The sequence below is a fragment of the Theropithecus gelada genome, chromosome 10 (assembly GCF_003255815.1).
Source record: "Theropithecus gelada isolate Dixy chromosome 10, Tgel_1.0, whole genome shotgun sequence".
In the NCBI taxonomy this organism is placed as follows: domain Eukaryota; kingdom Metazoa; phylum Chordata; class Mammalia; order Primates; family Cercopithecidae; genus Theropithecus; species Theropithecus gelada.
The window spans coordinates 58,169,008-58,192,537 of record NC_037678.1 but is presented as its reverse complement, the minus strand read 5'-3'; the positions used below and the strand labels follow the sequence as shown (position 1 = coordinate 58,192,537).

The window sequence follows — 23,530 nt, the reverse complement described above, 5'->3', positions numbered from 1 at the left end:
TTATTTTACTTTATTATTATTTTTTTAGACGGAGTCTCGCTCTGTTGCCCAGCCTGAAGTGCAATGGCATGATCTTGACTGACTGCAACCTCCACCTTCCGGGTTCAAGTGATTCTCCTGCCTCAGCCTCCAGACTAGCTGGGATTACAGGCGCCTGCCACTATGCCTGGTTAATGTGTCTATTTTTAGCAGACACGGGATTTCACCACATTGGCCAGGCTGGTCTCAAACCCCTGACCTCAAGTGATCCACCACTCTGGCCTCCCAAATTGCTGGGATTACAGGCGTGAGCCACCAGGCCTGGCCTCTTTCTGGATTTTAGTTTCCTCTTCTGTAAATGGGACAATGCTAACTTGCTGTTCACAGGGTCATTGTAAGGTGAAATTAAGATCATACAAGCACAGTGCCTGGTATATATAATCATTCAAAAAGCAGAAACTCTTTTTGTTGTCATTGTTTATCGGAGACTTTCTAATCCTGAGATAATCTGGTTCTCTAAAATGTGATAACGGCCCTCAGTTGAGAGAAGGGGCAGGGATTTCTGGGGCATCTCTGAATCCTCTCCCTGACCTGCCCTTGAGACCAAGTTCTTCTCCTGCTGGCAGCATCTAGGATTGCCATCTGGGCTCCAGGTACCAGTAGTAGGTCCTAGGTTTGGGTGGAGGAGAGGGGCTTATTCCAATACCTAGGACAGAATGGTTAGGACAGGATCATCCCTCACCCTTTGCCACAAGAGCTGCCATTTGGCAGGGTGCAGGAGCCGGGGCAGCCTCCTAGGTGGTTGGGATTACAGGCCTGGCTAATTTTTGTATTTTTAGTAGAGACAGGGTTTCACCAGGTTTGCCAGGCTGGTCTCAAACTCCTGAACTCAGGTGATCCACCTGCCTTGACTTCTCGAAGTGCTGAGATTATAGGCATGAGCCACCGCGCCCGGCTGTTTTGGGGGTTTTCTTTTTGAGACAGAGTCTCGCTCTGTCACCCAGGCTGGAGTGCAGTGGCATGATCTCGGCTCACTGCAACTTCTGCCTCCCGGTTTCAAGTGATTCTCCTGCCTCAGCCTCCCAGGTAGTTGGGATTACAGGCGTGTGCCACCATGCCCAGCTAATTTTTGTATTTTTAGTAGAGACGGGGTTTCACCATGTTGGCTAGGGTGGTCTCGTCGTACTCCTGACCTCAAGTGATCCACCTGCTTCAGTCTCCCAAAGTGCTGGGATTACAGCCACTGTACCCGGCCTTACCTTACGTGTTAAAAGATTTCACAGATGTGATTAATGTAAGGATCTTGAGATGGTAAGATTATTCTGGATTATCTGGGTGAGCCCAGTGTAATCCCAAGAGTCCTTACCAGAAGAGGGAAGCAGGAGGATCAGTCAGTAGTAGATGTGACAACAGAAGCAAGAGGTTGAGGTGATTTGAAGAAGGGGCCATAAGCTAAGGAATGCAGGTGACCTCTACAAACTGTAAAAGGAAAGGAACTGATATGCTTCCTCAAAATCCCCAGAAAGAATGCAGTCTTGCCAACACCTTGATTTCAGACTTTTGACCTAGAGAACAGCAAGAGAATATATCTGTGTTGTTTCAATCCATGAAGTTTGCAGTAATTCCTTGTAACAGTAATGGGAACATAATACATAGATTTAGCAAAGAAAACAAAATCCAGGATGCCCAGTTGTCATATTTGAACTTCCTATAAACAACAATTTTTAAAGTATAAATGTGTCCCAAATGTTGCATAAGACACGTGTGTGTGTGTGTGTGTGTGTGTGTGTGTGTGTGTGTGTTTGGAAAGGAACATACTTAAATGTTTATCTAAAATTCAAACTGTAGTGAATGTTCTATATTTTGTCTGTCAATCCTAGAAGTGGTGAAACTGAAAGCAGGAGTCAAAACTCATGATTCGCAGGTCCCCTCCACACTGCTGCCCCCTGCCCCTCAATCTAGTATCTGGCAGAAACTGCCACTTTCTTGTGGCCCTCATGGGTCACTTACCATCTTCTTGGGACTCCTCCTGCTCCTGGGGTACGAAAACGAAAAGACTGTTTAAGGTCGTCTCTTTGGGCTCAGAGTTCTCCTGGACCACCAGAATTTCTCTCTAGAAATGGCTTAGTGTCTACTTTGCCTCAGAGGGACCTAGGAGATTTGCCTCAAAGTTGCAGTTGCACAAAATACTTGCGGGGGGATCTTATTGGACTGGGGTGGGAGTTAGTAAAGCCTTTGTCTGGAGGGAACGTCATGAACCCCAAAGCAGGAAAAAAGTAATTATTGAATCAGGCTCCAGAGCAAGAATCAGGTTTCAGATAACGAAACAGAAGCCCAAGGAGGAATGGGGACTTGCTCCAGGTCACTCAGTTAATGACAGACAGACGTCCCCTGGTTTGGAATCTCCCCTTTTGGAGCAGCCAGTCCTGACAGCAGCCGTAGCTAGGGGGAGATCTAGAATGCTAATCCTGAGGTCTGAGTTTGAAGCCCTTTACTGCCTTGATTGCCAGTTTCCCTTTCCTGAAATAGGGGAAATGCATAAATATGAGGAGTTAATGAGATCACTGGATGTTAAACAACAGGTGCATGTTAGCATGTTCCTGGAAAATGGCAGCGTCTTTCCTTCCTTCTTTGAGCCTCAGTTTCCCCATCTATAAGTCGCGTTTGACAAGCGGCTGGTACCCAGCCATTCCAGGTCCACAGCACGGAGCTCTGACAGCCAGGGGGCGACTGAACGCCAGCGTTGCGGGGAAGTGTCACACATGCGCGCTCCTAGGCGGAGCCCCGCCTCCCACGCCCCGGAACGTCACTTCCGGCGCGAGGGGCCGGGCCGGCCGGGCAGGGAGTGCGGGTCGGTTCTGTGCGCGCTGCCGGACGAGGCTCCCGCCGCCGATTGACCCGCGCTCCGCCCGTAGCCGGGCCGGTGAGTGCCCGCGAGCCCGTCCGTGTGCCGTGGGGGCTAAGGAGAGGGACCCCTGAGAGGGAGGGATAACCGGAAGTGGGGACCAGAGGAGCGAGAGACCCCAGGAAATGGGGACACCTGGGGAGGGGGTGACAGCCGGAAGTGGGGGCCTCGGAAGGTTGTCCACGGGATGTGGGGTCTGGGGGCTCTAGGAGAGATGGCTTCCTGACCTCCTCTTGTTGAGAGGAAGGAGTGAAAAGGAAAGTGATGCTCCAGAAAGCGATGGGCTTCAGGTGGGGGAGATCTCTGGCTTCACCCTTACCAATGGTGTCTGTATCTCAGTCATATGTCCGCCTGTCAGCTCATTCACCAGCCTGTGACTGAGCCCTGCTGAGCGCTCGGCATTGCTGAGACCCTAGAGAGTCAACATGAAGCTCCAGGTGGAGGGTAGAGATTAGAAGACCAGGGTGGGGCTAGATGCATCCTTGCTCTGCCTCACCGGGTGTGCCCCCTTGGGCGCATCGCTTAACCTATAGCCTCCGCTGATGTGTACAGACCACTGCCATGTGCCAGGCACTGGGGGTGGCAGTGGACATGGAAGACAAGCCCTCTGCCCTCGTGGAACTTACATTCTAGGGGACAGTCCTTTTTGTCTTTTGTAAAATGGGAACAGTAATAGTGCTCTCACCAAATACTGTGAAGATTAAATGAGGAAATGGGTAAAGGGCTTAGCAATGCTTGATACATGGTAAAATGCTCAAGTATGCATTCTCTTCATTCCACTATGATGTAAGCTTCATTAGGCGAGGAATTATATTTGCGTCTGTGTTCCCAGTGCCTGTGAGCACAGTGCCTGACATACATGGTAGGTGATCAGTAATTATTTGATAAATGAGTGGGTGGTAAAACTGACTCTGGAGAGTTCTATGTAAACGCCCATGGCATTGGACTGTAATTCTAAAAAAGAAATAGGAACCCAGTTCTGTAGAAAACTGGAGGGAATCACCCTCAGGGAGTTTGGGAAGGATTCACAAAGGAGGTGACATGGCAGCTGTGCCTTGAAGGCCATGAGCTGTCGAGTTAGGAACAAATTAGAAGAGGAAATTCCAGGCAGAGTATATCAGAAGTGCACGAGTTGTTCCAAGGATGATGGCTCATAGTTTGTTTTGACTGGCATTTAATGTGCATCAAGATGGGATGAGATGGAAAATGAGGCTGGAGAGGGGCTTTGAGGTGAGGCTTGTACCTTGTGAACACTGTGGTTTGTCGCTCAGGTAGACACTAGATGGGACTGCAGGCATCTCTTGGTGGCTTCCATAAAAACAAAGCCATAGGTGTTCCATTCCTCACTTAGCATATCTCTGCCAACCAGACTAAAGTCATTCAACAAATATTTATGGAGTGCAGACTATGTGTCTAACACGTTAGGTGCTGGGTTTAAGGTGATGAACAAGGCAAACTTGGATGTTTCTCACAAATTGCCAACAGACAATTGCAACAGGGTGGGAGAAGTGCGGGCCACCTAACCTGGCCTGAGGGTCAGCGAAGGCTACCTACTCCAGGCCACCAGCATCTCTCAGCTGGATTATTACAATAGCCTCTAAATGGTCTCTGCTTCGGTCCTCACCCCCTTAGAGTCCATTCCCAAGACAGCAGAGTGGTCCTTAAAAAAAAAAAAAAAAGTATATATATATATATATATATATATATAGTAAATATATATATATATATATATTTTTTTTACTTATTTGAGATGGAGTTGTGCTCTGTCGCCCAAGCTGGAGTGCAGTGATATGATCTCAGCTCACTGCAACCTCTGCTTCCTGGTTTCAATCGATTATCATGCTTCAATCTCCCAAGCAGCTGGCACTACAGGCCCACACCACCATGCCTGGCTAATTTTTGTATTTTTAGTAGAGACAGGGTTTCACCATGTTGGCCAGGCTGGTCTCGAACTCCTGACCTTAGGTGATCCATCCACCTCAGCCTATCAAAGTGTTGGGATTATAGGCGTGAGCCACCACACACAGCCCGAGAAAAAAATTTAAAAATTAGCCAGTTGTGGTGGTGGTGTGCGCCTATAGTCCCAGCTACCTGGGAGGCTGAGGCAGGAGGATTGCTTGAACTTAGGAGTTCGAGGTTGCAGAGAGCTATGATTGCGCCACTGCACTTTAGTCTGGGTGACACAGCAAGACCCTGTCTCTTAAAAAACAAAAAAGTGCATGAGTTCGGGTCCTCTAAGAAGCAGACACTAGGATGAGATTAGACATGCTAGAAATTTAGAGGCAACCGTTGTGAAGGACAACACCTGGGAAGGGAGCTGGTGAAGTCAGGAAGAGCCACGGGCAGTGATGCAGATCAGCTCCTGTGAATCTTTGGGCAGCAAGTCTCCGACTGCAGGGCAGTCCCAACAAAGGTTTGGCCAGGCCCTCAAGCAAACACTGCCTGTTAGAGGAGTCCCATGTCTCACTAAATCATTGGCTAGGAGCAGTGGGGCCACAGAAGGGCTGCGGAAAGTTGTGGCTTCCCCTGGATAGTGGATCTAGAGGGACAGCTACTGGAGGCCCTTTATCAATTACGTTTTCCCAGCAGGAGATCTGACCGGCACATATGTTACATGGGTATGTGGTAAAAAATTCAAACAGTACAGTAAAAATCCTCTTTCTCATCTTAAATCTTCACTTGTCCAGTTCTGTTCCCTAGAGATAACCATTGGTAAGTTTCTTATTATCTCCTTCCAGAAGTTTTGTGTGCATTCACAAGTGTATATATATAGTTTAAAAACGTGATTTTCTGTACACTATTCTGCAACTTGCTTTTTTAACGTATCAATTCATAAACATCTGCCTAATTCCTTTTCATGATTGACTAGTACCCCATTCGTATGGTAATATTACTTAACCAGTCTCCCCTGATGGGCAGTTAAGGTGTTTCCAATCTTTTGTCATTATAATCAATACTTGTGAAGGCCATGTGCATATTTTGCACATATATACAAGTATATGTCCTAGAAATGGAATTGCTGACCCAAAGGGCATGTGGGTTTACATTCTGAAGATATTGACAACTGCCCTCCAAAGAGGCTGTCAATTTATACTCCCAGCAGCAGCAAACATATCAGAGTATGTTATTTTATCTTATTTTTGCCAATCTGAATCTCAGAGTTTTTTGTTTGTTTGTTTTTTAAGACAGAGTCTTGCTCTGGCTGAGTGCAGTGGCGCCATCTCAGCTCACTGCAACCTCTACCTCCTGGGTTCAAGCAATTCTTCTGCCTCAGCATCCCAAGTAGCTGAGATTACAGGTGCCCACCACACCCGTCTAATTTTTGTGTTTTTAGTAGAGACGGGATTTCACCATGTTGGCCAGGCTGGTCTCAAAGTCTTACCCCAGGCGATCCACCCACCCCGACCTCCTAAAGTGCTGGGATTACAGGTGTGAGCCACCACGCCTGGCCTCAGAGTTGTTTTAATTCACATTTATTTAATGATGACTAAGGTTGAGCACCTATTAATACATTTATAAGGAAGGCCCTGGTATTTATGAGGGAGTATATAGTCTGCTGTAGCTGCTGGCTGCCTCCCTGGGGACTAACAGCAGCCGGACTGGGGTCAGACTTGCGTGTGTGGTTTAGATCCCGATCATTGCCCCCAGTTGAGAAACACTGCCCTGAGGTTACTTGGCTTTTACAGAAGTGTTCCTGTCCCCTACACTGGGCTGCCCTGGGATTTGAAATAAGCACTTGTTAACTTTGCTTAGGGCTTCTGTGTTGGCAGGGACCCTGGTAGCTAATGTCAGAAGAAAGTGACTCTCTGAGAACCAGCCCTTCTGTGGCCTCACTCTCTGAAAATGAGCTGCCGCCACCACCTGAGCCTCCGGGCTACGTGTGCTCACTGACAGAAGAACTGGTCACGAAAGCCCGGGAAGAGCTGCAGGAAAAGCCGGAATGGAGACTTCGAGATGTGCAGGCCCTTCGTGACATGGTGCGGAAGGAGTACCCGAACCTGAGCACGTCCCTTGACGACGCCTTCCTGCTGCGCTTCCTCCGAGCCCGCAAGTTTGATTACGACCGGGCCCTGCAGCTCCTCATCAACTACCACAGCTGTAGGAGAAGCTGGCCCGAAGTCTTCAATAACTTGAAGCCATCAGCCTTAAAAGATGTCCTTGCTTCTGGGTTCCTCACCGTGCTGCCCCACACTGACCCCAGGGGCTGCCATGTCGTCTGCATCCGCCCAGGTATCTCCCTAGACTGTTGTGGGGCGGGTGTGTCTAGTCTTTGCAATGTGTCCATTCAGCACCCTGTCCTCCTTTCCAAGTCCCTTTTTTACCCCTCCTTTGTCATAGTCAAGGCTTTTTTGATTGCAGATAACAAAAACCTACTCAAACCAACTTCAGAAAAAAGGGAGGATTTAGTCGAAGGAGACAGGAGTACCTCCCAGAACCAGAGAACTGAAGGCGCGGCAGTTCTTACTAGGGCCTAGAACCAAGAACCAGACTGCCACCAGGAGCCAAGACAGCCATTCTCCCTGTCTCTGCCTGACAGTCTGTATCCTTCAGCCACATATTTCTGCCTTTTGCGTATCTTCTTCACACTTTTTTCTGTGTATGGCTGTCCCACTCCTGTGCACATAGTTAAATCTGGCACCCGCTCAGCTCTCAGGTTTGCCTGACCACCCACTTAAGTTCCTCAATGCAGATTCCAGATTTCTAGCGGGGAGCATCAGGTGGGGCCTAAGAACCTGCCCCTGGCCATAGGATACAAGCATGGCTGCCAGGGCCCTCCCTGAGCCCTCTTTGTGAATAGGTTGAGGTACAGGTATCAGTGCAAGGGTGTGGACTGGGCAGACACCTGGAAAGTGCCTCCTCTGTGCCTCCTCCAGCCTTTCCTTCCTTTCCTCTATTTTGTGAAGCCACTGACACGATTCACTTTGGATTTGTTTTTTGATCTTCGCATTTCTTGGCAGTAATTAGGATACCTTACATTTCTTTGTCATGGCAGTTTACGAATGGGGGCTCTCTGCCACTAAAAGAGCATTTAGAAATACTCCCCAGGCCGGGCGCGGTGGCTCAAGCCTGTAATCCCAGCACTTTGGGAGGCCGAGACGGGCGGATCACAAGGTCAGGAGATCGAGACCATCCTGGCTAACCCCGTGAAACCCCGTCTCTACTAAAAAATACAAAAAACTAGCCGGGTGAGGTGGCGGGCGCCTGCAGTCCCAGCTACTCGGGAGGCTGAGGCAGGAGAATGGTGTAAACCTGGGAGGCGGAGCTTGCAGTGAGCTGAGATCCGGCCACTGCACTCCAGCCTGGGTGACAGAGCGAGACTCCGTCTCAAAAAAAAAAAAAAAAGAAATACTCCCCAGCCAGGCGCAGCGGCTCATACCTGTAATCCCAGCACTTTGCGGGGTGAGGGAGAAGGACTACTTGCGGCCAGGAGTTTGAGACCAGCCTGGGCAACATAGTGAGACTTTGTCTCTACAGAAAATTAAAAAAAAAAAAGAAAAGAAAAGAAAGAAAGAAATGCTCCCCAAAGAGCATTTCACAATGACCAGGGGCAGCCAGAACCCAAGATTTCTGATTCTTAGGCCTGTTCTCTTCCATGACACCAAAAGCATTATAAACTTTGGAATGTTCTACTCCATTCCTAGCCTCAACATTTTCCATCAGACCACAGCTGAGAGAAGAATGGAAAGTAAGGATGCAATGTTCTCCCTAAGTAAGCCAGGGAATGAGAACACACTAATAGCCCTCTTCTGCTCATTCATATAAACGCCCTCTTGAAGGGAAGTTTGATGGGGAGTGGACACCTCCATGCACTTTCCTCTGCCTTTACTCATTCCCCAAACTCTCCATTCTCTTCAGACTTTACTATGATGTACCAAGACCACTGTTAATGGCTTACCTGCTATTTTAGGTACTTGCCAAAATTAGTGTTTATTTTAAAATAAGCAATGCAGTACAGATTTTAGGGCACCAAGAGACCTGGAAACCAGTCAGCAGGTTTTTCTGCTGCTCCTCTGTACTCAACTCATAAGAATATTACAACACAGTCAGATATTACAACACTGATTGCACCTTTGCTTGCACAGTTTCAACCCTTTGCTCGTGAGATGAATTTTTTCCCCATATGTCTGGAGCAGATCTGGACCCCTTTCCACCGACCCAGCGTTTTAGGAAGAGGCATACAGAGAAACGTTTCTTCTCAATTGGGTATCAGCTTTGCCTTTATTAAAGCTCTTTTGAGACATGTGATTGAAAGGGATGATATCCAGTTACATAGAGGCAGGGTTAATTGGCAGCAATGTTAAACAGCAAGCTGGCACAATTCGGGGACAAAGATCTTTCATGAGAATTTTGCATATATCAGGCCAGGTGCGGTGGCTCATGCCTGTAATCCCAGCACTTTGGGAGACTGAGGCAGGTGGATCATGAGGTCAGGAGTTCGAGACCAGCCTGGCCAACATGGTAAACCGCCCCCTGCCCCCGCCACCCCGCCCCTCTCTACTAAAAATACAAAAAGCTGGGCGTGGTGGTACATGCCTGTAATCCTAACTGTCCCGGAGGCTGAGGCAGGAGAATCGCTTGAACCTGGGAGGCAGAGGTTGCAACGAGCTGAGATCATGCCACTGCACTCCAGCATGGGTGACAGAGCAGGACTCCGTCAAAAAAATAAAAATAAAAAAGAATTTTGCACGTATCACACATCCCATTGTTGGCAAACGTGAGGTTTTATCTTTTAAGAAAGAGGCACATAGATTTTGCTGGGATTTTCTTGAGAACAGTGGTTAACAGTAAAAAGTGGGCATTTTCATTTTTTTTTTTTCCCAAAGAGAGGAAAGAAATCATTAAATACACGGGGCGTATTAGAAAAGTATCCACCTTGGAAAGAGGAGGGGAACACAGCACTATGCTCCATCCTCACAGTACCCCTGTCAAGGTTGTGTATGAGTCAAGACTCAGCTTTTTTTTGAGACAGAGTCTCGCTCTGTTGCCCAAGTTGGAGTGCGGTGGCGCGATCTCGACTCACTACAACCTCTGCCTCCTGGGTTCAAGTGATTCTTCTGCCTCAGCCTCCCAAGTAGCTGAGACTACAGGTGTGCACCACCATGCCTGGCTAATTTTTGTATTTTCAGTAGAGACAGGGTTTCACCATGTTGGCCAGCCTGGTCTTTTTTTTTTTTTTTTTTTTTTTGAGAGGGAGTCTGGCTCTGTCGCCCAGGCTGGGGTGCAGTGGCCGGATCTCAGCTCACTGCAAGCTCCGCCTCCCAGGTTTACGCCATTCTCCTGCCTCAGCCTCCCGAGTAGCTGGGACTACAGGCACTACAGGCGCCCGCCACCTCGCCTGGCTAGTTTTTTTGTATTTTTTAGTAGAGATGGGGTTTCACCGTGTTAGCCAGGATGGTCTCGATCTTCTGACCTCATGATCTGCCCGTCTTGGCCTCCCAAAGTGCTGGGATTACAGGCTTGAGCCACCGCGCCCGGCCTGTATTTTCAGTAGAGACAGGGTTTCACCATGTTGGCCAGGCTGGTCTTGAACTCCTGACCTCCAATGATCCACCCGCCTTGGCCTCCCAAAGTGTTGGGATTACAGGCGTGAGCCACCACATCTGGCCAAGACTCAGTCTTTGTGTGGCAAGTGACAGAAAGCCAACTCACATTGGCTGAAACAAACAAAAAAAACTCAGTTGTTCAGATAACTGAAGTCCAGCCGTATTTCCATTCAGGGGCCCAAACTCTGGCACTGGAAAGCTGTCCCCACCACTGCTGTCCTCAACAGGGGCTTCATTCCCAGGCCAGCTCTCTTGCCTCATGGGGCCTGTGAATCTCAGACTCACCGCCTCAAAACTACAAGAGGGAAGAGAGATCTCTTTCCAAAGGGCCAGGGTCCTAGAATTGAGTCTCCTTGACTCTGCTTGACCTGGCTTGGATCACACACTGTGGCCAGAAGGATGTGCTGTCAGATTGGCCAATCACTGGCCAATGAATCCCCAATCACTTGCTCACTTCTGGAGTCAGGAGTCAAGTCAGTTCTATCCAAATTGCATGGCTAGAGTGGAAGGAGGTGGTTCCATAAGGAAAATCAGGTTGGTGCTATGAAGACAAGGGGAGATACATGATGTCAGAAAGCACAGATGTCCATGAAGGTAGGCATTATCACCCTATTCTACTTATGAGGACATTAGGGCTTAGAGTGAGGTATTATAGTAACATGCCCAAAGTCACACAGTTAGTAACATTCAAACCTCAGGTGTGTCTGACTTCAGAGTGCATCTTTTTTTTTGAGACAGGGTCTCACCCTGTCACCCAGGCTGGAGTACAGTGGCATGATCACCGCAGCCTCAATCTCCTGAGCTCAAGTGATCCTCCCACCTTGGGCTCCCAAGTAGTGGGTCTACAGCCACACCCCACCACACCTGGCTAATGTTTGTGTATTTTGTAGAGATGGGGTTTCGCCATGTTGCCTGGGCTGGTCTTGAATTCCTGGGCTTAAGCAATCCTCCCACCTCGGCCTTCCAAAGTACTGGGATTACAGGCATGAGCCACCGTGCCCAGCCACAGCTCATGCTCTTAACCTCAACACTCAATTGTATTTGCATCGCAAAATGTGCTGCTGTTTGGAGTTAAGAAACCAGCTGCTGCTTATTATTCCATTTACTAACCTAAATAGAGTCATGGCTACTAGAGTATCTTTCTTTTCCATTTTGAAACAACAGTGATAGGAGATAAATCTTTGATCCCTTATTTATATTAACTTCTGTAACATACTGTCAATCTCTTATGACCTTAGACAGATGGATACCGAGCAACTATCCAATTACCGAAAACATCCGAGCCATATACTTGACCTTAGAAAAACTCATTCAGTCTGAAGAAACCCAGGTGAATGGAATTGTAATTCTTGCAGACTACAAAGGAGTGAGTTTATCAAAAGCATCTCACTTTGGCCCTTTTATAGCCAAAAAGGTGATTGGCATCCTCCAGGTAAGACCCCTATCTGTCCTGCCTGTTTCGTTGTGGCTTTGGCTTTCCCCAGGGCCTGTCCATTTACTGTGGGTCTCACATGATACACAAACTGCACATCCCACACCTGCAATCTGAAAAACACAAAAGCATTATGTGAAGAAATTTAAAAGTCCTATTTACCACTTGTTCTCATCAGTCTCTCAAGTACTCTCTGGAATAGGTACTTCAGGAAGGCAAGAATCCAAAAAACTAGGGAACTGCTTTTTGCCTTTTTTTGGTCTGGAAGGCAGAGGAAAAATTCTCCTAACAAAACTGGCTGGGCGCAGTGGCTTACGCCTGTAATCCCAACACTTTGGGAGGCTGAGGCAGGTGGATCACTTGAGGTCAGGAGTTTGAAACCAGCCTGGCCAACATGGTAAAACCCCGTCTCTACCAAAAATACAAAAATTACCTGGGCATGGTGGCAGGCAACTGTGATCCCAGCTACTTGGGAGGCTGAGGCAGGAGAATCACTTGAACCTGGGAGGCGGAGGTTGCAGTGAGCTGAGATTGTGCCATTGCATCCAGCATGGGCGAGAACAGCAAAACTCTGTCCCCAAAAAAATTTTTAAAAAACTCTTAAGAAATTATGCTTCTGCGTAAGGTGCTGGAGCCCCTCCTGCCCTCTGTGGACCTGGGAGATATAGCGTTCTGTTGGGCTGTATTTTGGTCAGATGCTTCACACTTCATGTTGTTTCAGAACATTCACTGGGGACTGTGGTGCTCCCTCCATATCTACACTGTGTTTAATGGCTTGTACAGTGCTTTACAGTCATCAGGGCCCATTCAGTCCCTCAACGAATCCTCTGAGATAGGCAAGGCAAGAACTATTTTTCCTTTTTGATAGATGGGGAAATGGAGACCTAGAGAAAATATAGCCTGTCACAGCTGTGACAGGTTTTGATTACTTGTTCAACACCCGCCACATGGGGTGTTGTCCTTTGTGAACTATGGGGCACCAGTGATATAGTAGCTCTTTTTACTGGATTCCACAAATGTTTCAGTCCCTGTGGTGCACCAGGTTTATTATTTTAAAAAATCAGTTTACATTCAGACATTATCAAACATTTGGATTCTGGCTTTGAGCCAACCCTGGCTTTCCTTCGCTGGCACTGCTTTTGATGCCTCCTGCTGAATACCATGTAGATTGAAGTGCCAGGATCAAGAGTGTGGATCAGTGTTAGTACTGTAAGATCATCTGGAGAGGAGAAAAAATTAAGTAAGTTTGGGAAATGCTGTATAGCATGTCCCTTTCAGTTTAAGAATGTCCAATTCTTAAACTGTAAGAATTTACATGTTAAAGGCTCTGAACAGGACTGCAGTTAAGGAAACCACTTGATTATGCTTAGCGGACTGCGTTTCTCAAACTGATTTGCCTGCTGTGGAGCCCTGTTTTGTATAACCTCTAATATCCTGAGAAATATACTTTGGGCAACACTGATCTAGAAGGTCTGATGTTTGCCGGATCCGTCCCTGTAGACTCAGACTGTTTTCTGCTATAAGAGCATCATCTCTTCGTATGTTTGCTTCTCTTCTTCTTTTTTTTTTTTTTTTTTTTTTGAGATGGAGTCTTGCTCTGTCATCCAGGCTGGAGTATGGTGGCACGATCTTGGCTCACTGCAACCTCCGCCTCCAGGGTTCAAGCAGTTCTCCAGCCTCAGCCTCCCAGGTAGCTGGGATTACAGGCGTGTGCCATCACGCCCAGCTAATTTTTGTATTTTTAGTGGAGGTGGGAGTTCACCATGTCGGCCAGGCTGGTCTCAGTCTCCTGACCTGAAGTGATCTGCCCGCCTCGGCCTCCCAGAGTGCTGGGATTACAGGTGTGAGCCACCACGCCCAGCCTCCATTTGCCTCTCTTCTAACCCAGTTTTGGGTCCCAGGAAAGACTTTCCCTGAGGCCCATCTTCTAGTTAGGCCCCACGTGGACTGTCATTGAGGAGGCCATAAGGATCAGATCAGACTGATGTTGGGGCTGAAAATGAAGATTTAACTCTGGGGAGGAAGGAGTGGAAAGATTCTCCAGATGTTCTAAACCCCTTTGCCTTTCCCATACAGGATGGTTTCCCCATTCGGATAAAAGCAGTCCATGTTGTGAATGAACCTCGAATATTTAAAGGCATTTTTGCCATCATAAAACCATTTCTAAAGGAGAAAATAGCAAACAGAGTAAGTGATGATCCTATTGACTTCAGATTTTTCTTTCCCTCCATTGATTTATTTGTGACATCTGGTACTTGTTTATTATTTTTGCCCTGTAACGACTCACTTGGAAAGTACAGAGTTACAGATAAAATAAATGAACAGTCCCTTTTGTGAGGGGAAGATGGAACAGTAAATTAATAAGAATTTAATATTTGCCAGTAGGGAGAGGAGAACCAGGATTTTTATCATAAGAGCCTCCCTGGGCAGTATAGCAAGACCCCATCTCTAAAAAAAATTTTTAAATTAGGTGGGTGTGCCCGGGCAGTGGCTCGCGCCTATAGTCCCAGCACTTTGGGAGGCCGAGGTGGATGGATCAGTTGAGGTCAGGAGTTCGAGACCAGCCTGGCCAACATGGTGAAACCCCGTTTCTACTAAATACAAAAAATTAGCCAGGCATGGTGGCACATGCCTGTAATTGCAGCTACTTGGGAGGCTGAGGTAGGAGAATCACTTGAATCCAGGAGGCAGAGGTTGCAGTGAGCCGAGATCATGCCACTGCACTCCAGCCTGGGCAACAGTGGGACTCTGTCTCAAAAAACAAAAAAGAAATTAGGTGGGTGTGGTGGCACATGTCTGTAGTCTCCATTACTCAGGAGGCTGAGGTGGGAGGATTGCTTGAGCTCAGGAGTTCAAGGCTGCCATGGGCTTGAACAATGGGCTATGGTCTTGCCATTGTATTCCAGCCTGGGTAACAGAGTGGAACACTGCCTCTAAAATAATTTTTTTTTAAGTTATGGTCATTAGAACTATGGGGTTTAAAAATGCTACTTAAGCCTTTCCATTTGCCTAATATGTTGTCCTGCTGTATAGTTTGTGGAGCAATTCAAGGTTTATAAGCTGTGTGAGTTTTTAGCTTACCTCTTACTTAAGAAGGGATAAATGGTACTTTGAGTCTTCCTTTCTGACCCAGAGGAGCCACTTCCCTCTTCAGCCTTTCCCAGTCCCACTGATTGAAATGGGATGGGTGGTATTTTTCTCCTTCCCGAGGCCTAGGAAGATGACTGCAAAGACTGGGCCCTGAATTTTTCTTGCTTTTTCTTTTTTTGAGACGGAGTCTTGCTCTGTCACCCAGGCTGGAGTGCAGTGGTGCGATCTCAGCTCACTGCAACCCCTGCCTCTGGGGTTCAAGCAGTTCTCCTGCCCCAGCCTCCTGCTGGGATTACAGGCACGCACCACCACGCACAGCTATTTTTTGTATTTTTAGCAGAGACAGGCTTTTACATGTTGGCGAAGCTGGTCTCAAACTCCTGACCTCAGTTGATCCACCCGCCTTGGCCTCCCAAAGTGCTGGGATTACTGGCATAAGCCATCGCACTGGCCCCTTGCTTTTCCAAAGTAACATATATAGATAGAAAATCCCAAGGAGGTAAAGGAGGGAACTTGAAATCCAGCTCCAGATTCCTAGGCTGTTTGCCTGAAGATTTTGATTCATCAGCTCAGGAATCTGTGCTTTAAAATCCCCTTAGGAAATTGTGATGCACAGCTAGATTTGCAAACCACTAACTTAGTGGCTTCCCTGCCTGGGTGTGAACCCATGTGGGTCCCTAAAGATTCTGTTTGGAACTTTTACCAAAGCAGCCTTTGGACAGATCTTTTACATCTGTGAAATGCCCTGATTTGGGGCCCATGATGTTCTTCCTTTGTTCCTTCATAGGTTCATTCATTCAGAAATACCTATTGATCAACTCTATGTACAGGCATGTTCTAGATGAACAAAACAGACCAAAACCCCTCCCCCTAGGAAGATTATGTTCTAAAGGGAGCCACAGTGAATGCTATCTAGTATTAGAATGTGGTAAGTGCTACAGAGAAAAAGCAGAGAAAAGGATAGCGTGTGTGAGGTGGGAAGGGTTGCGGTATTCAACTGAGTGGTTAGAGGTGGCAGCCTTAAGAAGCTGACATTTGAGCAAAGACTTGAGAGAGTGAGCCATCTAGGTATCTGGGAGGCCAGCAAGGACACCACCCTCACGTGGGAGAGCAGCATGCTGGGAGAGCAGCTAGGCTGGCTTAGCTGGGTCAAGACTGGAGGGGCAGGTGGTGAGAGCACTCAGAGAAGTAATGAGGCCAGACTGTGATGGGCCTCAGAGTCTGAGGTGGGAGTGCTGGAAGGCTGTACATAGAGGCACGACTGTAATCTGAATTTCACTGTAAAGAACTTAGATTGCAGAGGGACAAGAGTGGGAGCAGGGAGACCAGATAGGAGGCCACTAGAGGAATCCAGGGAGAAGCGATGTGGCTGATGCCATTAGTGTGGTGGTGGGGCGGCTGGATCCTGGATACATTCTGAAGCTCCAGCCAGCAGGGCGTATGGTATAAGGAAAAGATAATTAAGGATACTCCAGGCTTTCTGGGCTGAAAAAGTAAGGGCAGAGTTGCCATTAACCTTTCCTTTCTTCATTCAACAGATATTTGAGCACCTACCATGGAGGAAATTTCTGCATTCCTGATTAACCTAAGGACATGTGTGTTTTCATTTCATTCCCTTTTAGTTCTTCCTCCATGGGTCTGACTTGAACTCTCTCCACGCAAACCTTCCAAGAAGCATTCTCCCCAAGGAGTATGGGGGCACAGCTGGGGAGCTGGACACTGCCACCTGGAACGCGGTACTGCTAGCTTCAGAAGACGATTTTGTGAAAGAGTTCTGCCAACCTGTCCCTGCCTGTGACAGCATCCTGGGCCAGACGCTGCTGCCTGAGGGCCTGGCCTCAGATGCACAGTGTGACGACTCCTTGCGAGCTGCGAAGTCACAGCTGTACTCCTGCTACTAGCCCGTCCCCCAGGGTCACCATCTTTAATTCTTTTCCTTCTTTTCTTTGGAGAGGCACAAGGAGAATTTAAGGGGCCAAGGATTCAGTCTTGCTCCTTGTAATTAAACTGCAGGATGGAGGAACAGCCCATGAGATATGAGGGTGAGCCCATTTTGGGGTAAGCCTTTGGTTACTTGAATTACTCCATGGAAGACATGGAAAATGTCCCCACTGATTCTTAAACATTTGGAATCCCAGTCTGCAGCTATTAATCTGGAGGCTGTATCTGTTTTGTTCTGCTTTTTGGTTGGGGGTGGTGATCTGGTTCTTACACATCTTGGAAGCAAGAAAAATCAGGAGCAGAGTCACTTTGATCCCACTTTTCCAGGAGAAAAACAACCTGTTTGGCCAGTAAGAACTACTTGTATGAAATAATTTGGCCAAACCTGCAGTGTGACCAGACGTGAGACTGGGAGTTTGTGTTTTTCACAGGAACCCTAAGTACAGACCTCTGCTGCTCATCAGGAAACTTACTGGAGATCAAGGCCCCAGCTGCTGTCACTGGATTTGGAAAGCACCTTAACTGAATCATGCAAGCATCAGGACATAAGCAGCACTTTGTGGTCAAATGTGGAAGCCGGAGACTTCAAAGCACCTCTGGGACCCATTGGTTGAAGCTTGCAATAGAAACTTAAGTTTTCCCAAATCCATAAAGCCTTAGCCCTGGTTCTCAATAGAATCATACAGGGACCTAGCAGGAAATGATTTTACTCAACCTAAAATGCTGGATTCCAGGCCTGTGTAGCTACAAGAATTCTGGCCTGGATCCCAGGTATGCAATTATGGACAAGACATGGGCCTCTGTAGGCCTCAACCTTCTCCTCTATAAAATAAGGCTGGATGAAATGTCAGCTAGGGCCGTTTTGGCTGCTGAGGCTGTGGGATTTGGTTTAGTTACTGAACGTTAGATTTTCTGCCTAGAAAGATATCTAGATACAAGTGGTTGGATCCTGTTTTTGTTTGTGGTACACATGTCTTTCCAAGAGAGATGTGTCAGTAATTAGCTCTGCCTTTAAAGAAACTGTTATGTGTATTCCTGGGACTCACTGACACCAATTTTCTTTCTATAGTGATGGTTAAATTTGGAAAATATGGCTTTTATGAGGCCAGAAAAGGTGACCAGGATCTTGTATGATGAATTCCTTCCATCCCTGCGACTCTGTTACTATATTGTAAACCTAGCTACAATGGTTAATTACTTGAGATTCTTAAATTCTGGTCTCTGGGCCGGGTGTGGTGGCTCACGCCTGTAATCCCAGTACTTTGGGAGGCCAAGGTGGGCGGATCACAAGGTCAGGACTTCGAGACCAGCCTGGCCAAGATGGTGAAGCCTAGCTGTACTAAAAATACAAAAATGAGCTGGGCATGGTGACTGGTGCCTGTAGTCCCAGCTACTGGGGAGGCTGAGGCAGAAGAATCACCTGCACCACTGCACTCCAGCCTAGGTGACAAAGCAAGACTCCGCCTCAAAAAAAAAAAATTTTTTTTTTTGGTCTCTGGAAATGAACACAAGTGCAGATTATTGCTGGGTCACTTCTGGGCCCCCCCTGCCCTCCCAGCCCCACTTGAGTTTCTCTCTTTGGTGTGGGTGAACCAGTCAGCCTGAATGTTCTGCATTTCAGCTCTTTAGAACCTCCCTGCCAAGATTTTAGTCTTAGCCCAAACATCAAATTAGATGGTTCACATGATGGCTTTTGACCTATTTCCTTTCTAATGTATTCCACATGCTCATAGTGTTAAATAGTGAAAAGTACCGTGTGTTGTGTGTGCACCTTCTCCATGCATCTGTTAGACTAACCAGTCAAGGTGGACAGCTCAGTTAGGGAGAAAACAATACTCTGAAATTTGAAGGCCAGTCTGTTGTTACTTAGCTGTTCATCTCTATCGCCTTTTTAAATGTCTGGAGAAGTTGTTGGTGGAAATTACTTTACTTCATGAATACCAATTCTAGAGGAAGTTCTTTTCACTATGGATCGTAACCCTGGATCCTCTAGGGTCCTGGCTGAGCTGGAAGTGCCAAAAAGCACTCCTGGCTGCTTCTAGTTCCATCTGACGATGATGTGACCAGCACTGCTGAAAAGGCCCAAGTAGGGCAAGTGGGATGGCTAAAGGAGGGGGTTCAGAACCTGGTGGCCTGGATGGGAGAATTGGGTGGAGGCTTTCTTAGGTCCCAAGAAGGAAGACAGATAAACAATACAAAAACTAGGTAAAGAGGAATGAATCACTCAGCCCTGATGTTTCAATTCTACACTGCATTCCTGGCCGGTGGCATTTGTTTTAATGTAGGCATGGCCAAAGCTCTCCTAGAGAATTATCTCGAAGACCAGAAGTGATTTGGAGAGGCCTATTTCTTAGGTTTTTCCAGTTGGACAAGGAAGGAGTGGTTTCACTCAGCTTCTAGTAGTTGGAGCCTATGTTTATCTGCCTCCGAGAGCTGCTTGCTTTGTTCTGGCTCCAAAGAGATATCAAATAGTTTTGGCACCTCAGGAAGCTTGAACCACGCTGTAAAACCACTTCCCTGGGTGAAAATCAAGGTGGTCTCCTTGTGGCTTCAGCAGGGTGGGAATAACCAGCTAGGGAGCACACTGGTGAGGCAAACACATGAACCTCAAGAACTGGGAGTATGTTCCTTCACGGAGACGTTCTGGCCCATTGCACAAACACTTGGAAATTAACTTTTCCCTAAATTCAAGGTAATGTGATGTCGGAGGGAAATGGGACGGTAAATTAGGAGACGCAGGCTCCATCTTTACCTTACTACGTGCCCTTGGGTGAGCTGCTTAACATCCCTGAGTGATTCTGTGATAGAGATCTATACTCCAAACTTTATTCCTTATATTTAGTTGGCTTCACTGCCACAGAGACACTATACTCTCTTTGTAGAAGCTTTTTTCCTTTTTTTCCCCCCTCAATTGGCTTGTTATTTAGGAAATTTAGGTCTGAATGAATTGGTACCTAAAAGCTTCCAAATGTATCTATACATTTCAGAATATGGGAATTTTCTTCCTCTTCTTCCCCCATATCCCAACATGGAATTCTGGAAAATTGTGCCTCTTCCCCTGTCCTGCGCCTTCATGGGGGAGAGACTGGATGAAATCTACAGAAACAGCCAAAAGTGCCACCCTGGCTTCATGTCTTGAGTTTCCAACTTGCTCTTGGCAAAGGTTGCTTTATTTTTTAAATTTTTTTCCTTGCATTTTCTTTTTTATTCTATTGCTGCTGCAAAAATTAAGGCAAAAGTAGCTTTAGATCTTTCATATTTCATCCTGGTTTCACAAGGAGTCACTTACTTAGGAGGTCTATAAGTCAGGTTACAAGGCCAGGCGGGGTGGCTCACACCTGTAATCCCAACACTTTGGGAGGCCGAGGCGGGTGGATCACCTGAAGTCAGGAGTTTGAGACCAGCCTGGCCAACATGGTAAAACCCTGTCTGTACTAAAAATACAAAAAATCAGCTGGGCATGGTGGCGGGCGCCTGTAATCCCAGCTACTTGGGAGGCAGAGGCAAGAGAATCACTTAAACCCAGGTAGCGGAGGTTGTAGTGAGCCGAGATAGTGCCACTGCACTCCAGCCTGGGTGACAAGTGAAACTCCATCTCAAAAAAAAAAGTAAAAATTTTTAAATCAGGTTACAAAACACAATTTTTCCAGAAATATGACAGTAAGAGGCATTTCTCTAAATACTATTTGACTCTCAGATCATGGGATTTTTTTTCATTTGGGTAGCAAAAGCTAGAGTACTGCTGTGGTGATTATAATACCTTTTAAAAGTTTTACCATTTTAAAGTTGCCAACATTTAAGGTTTTCCTTTGAAGCCTCCTTTAATTTAGGGAGTAAAATGTTAGCTAAACCAATTATATACTATATACTGTATCTCCTGTGGCCATGAGAGGTGTGGAGATACCGAACAGAAACATGTCTACTGTTCAGGAAAGATGTCGGTTCTGGTAACACCTCTCCGTATTGGGATCTGTTAATTTTGTAAATCTAAATTCTTCTGCTCTTGGCCAGGTGTGGTAGCTCATGCCCTGTAATCCCAGAACTTTGGGAGGCTGAAGGGGGGGCGTATCATTTGAGGTCAGGAGTTTGAGACCAGCCTGGCCCACATAGTGAAACCCCATCTCTACTAAAAAGTACAAAAATTAGCTGGGTGTGGTGGTGCTTTCCTGTAATCCCAGCTACTTGGGAGGCTGAGGCAGGAGAGTCGCTTGAACCTGGGAGGCAGCAGTTGCAGTAAGCCAAGATGGTGCCACTGCACTCCAGCCTGGGCGACAAAGCAATACTCTGTCTCAAATAAATACATTCTTCTGCTCTTCTGACTTAGAGAAATGGTTTGCTTAAAATGCTAGTAACAGGCCGGGCGCGGTGGCTCAAGCCTGTAATCCCAGCACTTTGGGAGGCCAAGGCGGGTGGATCACGAGGTCAGGAGATCGAGACCATCCTGGCTAACATGGTGAAACCCCGTCTCTACTAAAAATACAAAAAAAACTAGCCGGGCGTGGTGGTGGGCGCCTGTAGTCCCAGCTACTCGGAGGCTGAGGCGGGAGAATGGCGTGAACCCGGGAGGTGGAGCTTGCAGTGAGCCGAGATCGCGCCACTGCACTCCAGCCTGGGCGACAGAGCAAGACTCCGTCTCAAAAAAAAAAAAAAAAAAAAAATGCTAGTAACAAACATCAGAGCCAATAGGAGCTTGGTTCGTGGGAAGGATCAATGTGATTTGTGGATGGAGATGATAGTGATGAAACTCCTGCTTCATGAAGCTGTTTTTCTTTTCATCTCACTGGGCGGCAGATTTAGTGAGGCAGTGAGATGCTGCTGCTGTGGATTCTTGTGGCTATGCCTCAGCTTCTTGGCCTATCAGGTAGGAACCTGTTACAAGTGAAATATCTGAAACCTCTCTGACCAAGAGCCTCTGATGGAATGGGAGGTGAGCTGATTTTCTGACCAGCTTGGGGCACCGTTTCAGCCACTGGTCACATTCCTTGCTTCAAACTGAAATTCAGTTCGGCTTTGAGCATAGGGATACATGGTGGATTCATGTACTTCAGTGTTTGTTTTGACCAAAGTTTATTTTTCTAAGTGCATTTTCTAAGTCAAAGTGGTGAAAATAGGTAATTTTAGTATGCATGACTGGGTCTGAAACAATAAAAATCTCTGAAAAGTTAAATGTGCGTGGGGTTCTTTTGTGATGATGACAGTTTGGATAAAGGTTCCAAGGTTCATTATTCACAGCCCGGGGAGACAGTCTCCTCTGCAGGTGAGGGAGGGAGGGGCACTGTGATAGGACAGTGCATTCTATAGACGCGCCAACTGCCTCTGAAGACCATACGCAGTTACGCTGCTGCAATAGGTACAGGAGAATGCAGCTAGCTACACAGAGCAGTAGAGGTGATACTGATATACAAATTTTCACATTCTTGAGGCCCAGCTATACTTCTTGGACTGGCCTTAAGTCTTTCCAGTGATAGCCAGCCATTCCCTGAATGTGCATGTGGGCTGGGCACACATATGTTAAGGACACTCATAAATAATCTCTTTTAACTTTCAGCTACCCTTAATGAAGTCATGCTACTGTTCCTGTTGGGAAAATGTAGCTTGCCCAATGACACACAACTAGCCAAATACTAAGGATGGGATTCAAACCCAGGAAGTGTGACAAGCCCACTATTTTCTCCTGATGGCAGGAGACAAATAACCAGTCCCCAGATAGAAAAGAGAGAGAAGGTAGGATAGAGTAAGAAAGTACCAGACATTGACTTTTTTCCTGGTTTCTTTAAAATACAAGCAGTGGTTGTTAACCTCTCTGAAACCCAAGCTGTAACTGAACATTTTATTCCAGAAGTAAACCCAGACTCCATGAGGGGTAACTGGATCATGGCTTGCCCAACTCTGGTCCCATGCTTGCTAAGCTGTTTCTATGTCCCCTGTTTGGTACTCTGTGCCCCAGAGTAGACAAAAACTAGGTCTCCATGGTAGATCTGGTGACTTGATGAGTCAGTTGAGAAATACTCTAACACAAGAGGTACACTTTTGATGATGCAACAGGTTAAGTACTTATATTGCAGCATAGCCAGCCCTTCAGGTCAGCCTTCCAGAGGAAATTGTGGAACTTAAGTTCAGTCTGTTTCTCACGTATAGAAAAATGAAGCTAACTGTTAAAATCCTTTTCTCTCACAGCAGTCTTATGAGGCCCTTTGCTATGAGTCAGTATTTTCTTGATGCCTCCTGCCCCCTCCTTACACAGTACTGGTTTGGTACCCATGCACTCAATGGCAGCAAAGTTTCACATTATTGCATTTAAAGGGTGAGTAATAAGACCCTTTAGGGTGCCACTCTTCTGGGGAAAATGTTTTTAACCTAATAGTCATGCTCCTTCCTGAGTAGGTGCCAGCCACTAGGGATATGCTGACCTAGTAAAAAACATGAGTCACTCCCTTCAGGTGACTACTAACTTGACTTTGTCAGTGATGGGTAGAGAGGCAAAACACTCTGTGCCTGAGAGTAGACAAAAACTAGGTTCCCATGGTAGATCTGGTGAGTTGGTGATGAGTCATTAATGAGCCAGATGACTCCCCTACATGTCTCTAATAAATCTTGTCTCTTATATTCTTATGGGCCAAGAGACAATGAGGTCTAATT

General features: G+C 46.8%; 1 protein-coding gene across 3 annotated transcripts; it reads left to right on the top strand.

Moving 5' to 3' along the window:
• Positions 1-2,796: 2,796 nt before the first annotated feature.
• TTPAL (alpha tocopherol transfer protein like) lies at positions 2,797-18,314 on the top strand. 3 transcript variants are annotated; one of them, XM_025399650.1, is made up of 6 exons: positions 2,799-2,902; positions 5,572-5,596; positions 6,655-7,114; positions 11,667-11,860; positions 13,937-14,047; positions 16,573-17,893. In XM_025399650.1, exons 3-6 carry the CDS (start codon positions 6,670-6,672, stop codon positions 16,849-16,851), a joined length of 1,029 nt encoding a protein of 342 aa, XP_025255435.1. In that variant the 5' UTR covers positions 2,799-2,902; positions 5,572-5,596; positions 6,655-6,669; the 3' UTR covers positions 16,852-17,893. The 3 variants fall into 3 exon arrangements, with proteins under 3 accessions (XP_025255436.1, XP_025255434.1, XP_025255435.1); XM_025399651.1 differs by lacking the exon at positions 5,572-5,596 and having other exon boundaries at positions 2,797-2,902; positions 11,667-11,758; positions 16,573-18,314; XM_025399649.1 differs by lacking the exon at positions 5,572-5,596 and having other exon boundaries at positions 2,797-2,902; positions 16,573-17,112.
• The last annotated feature ends 5,216 nt before the right edge of the window (positions 18,315-23,530 follow it).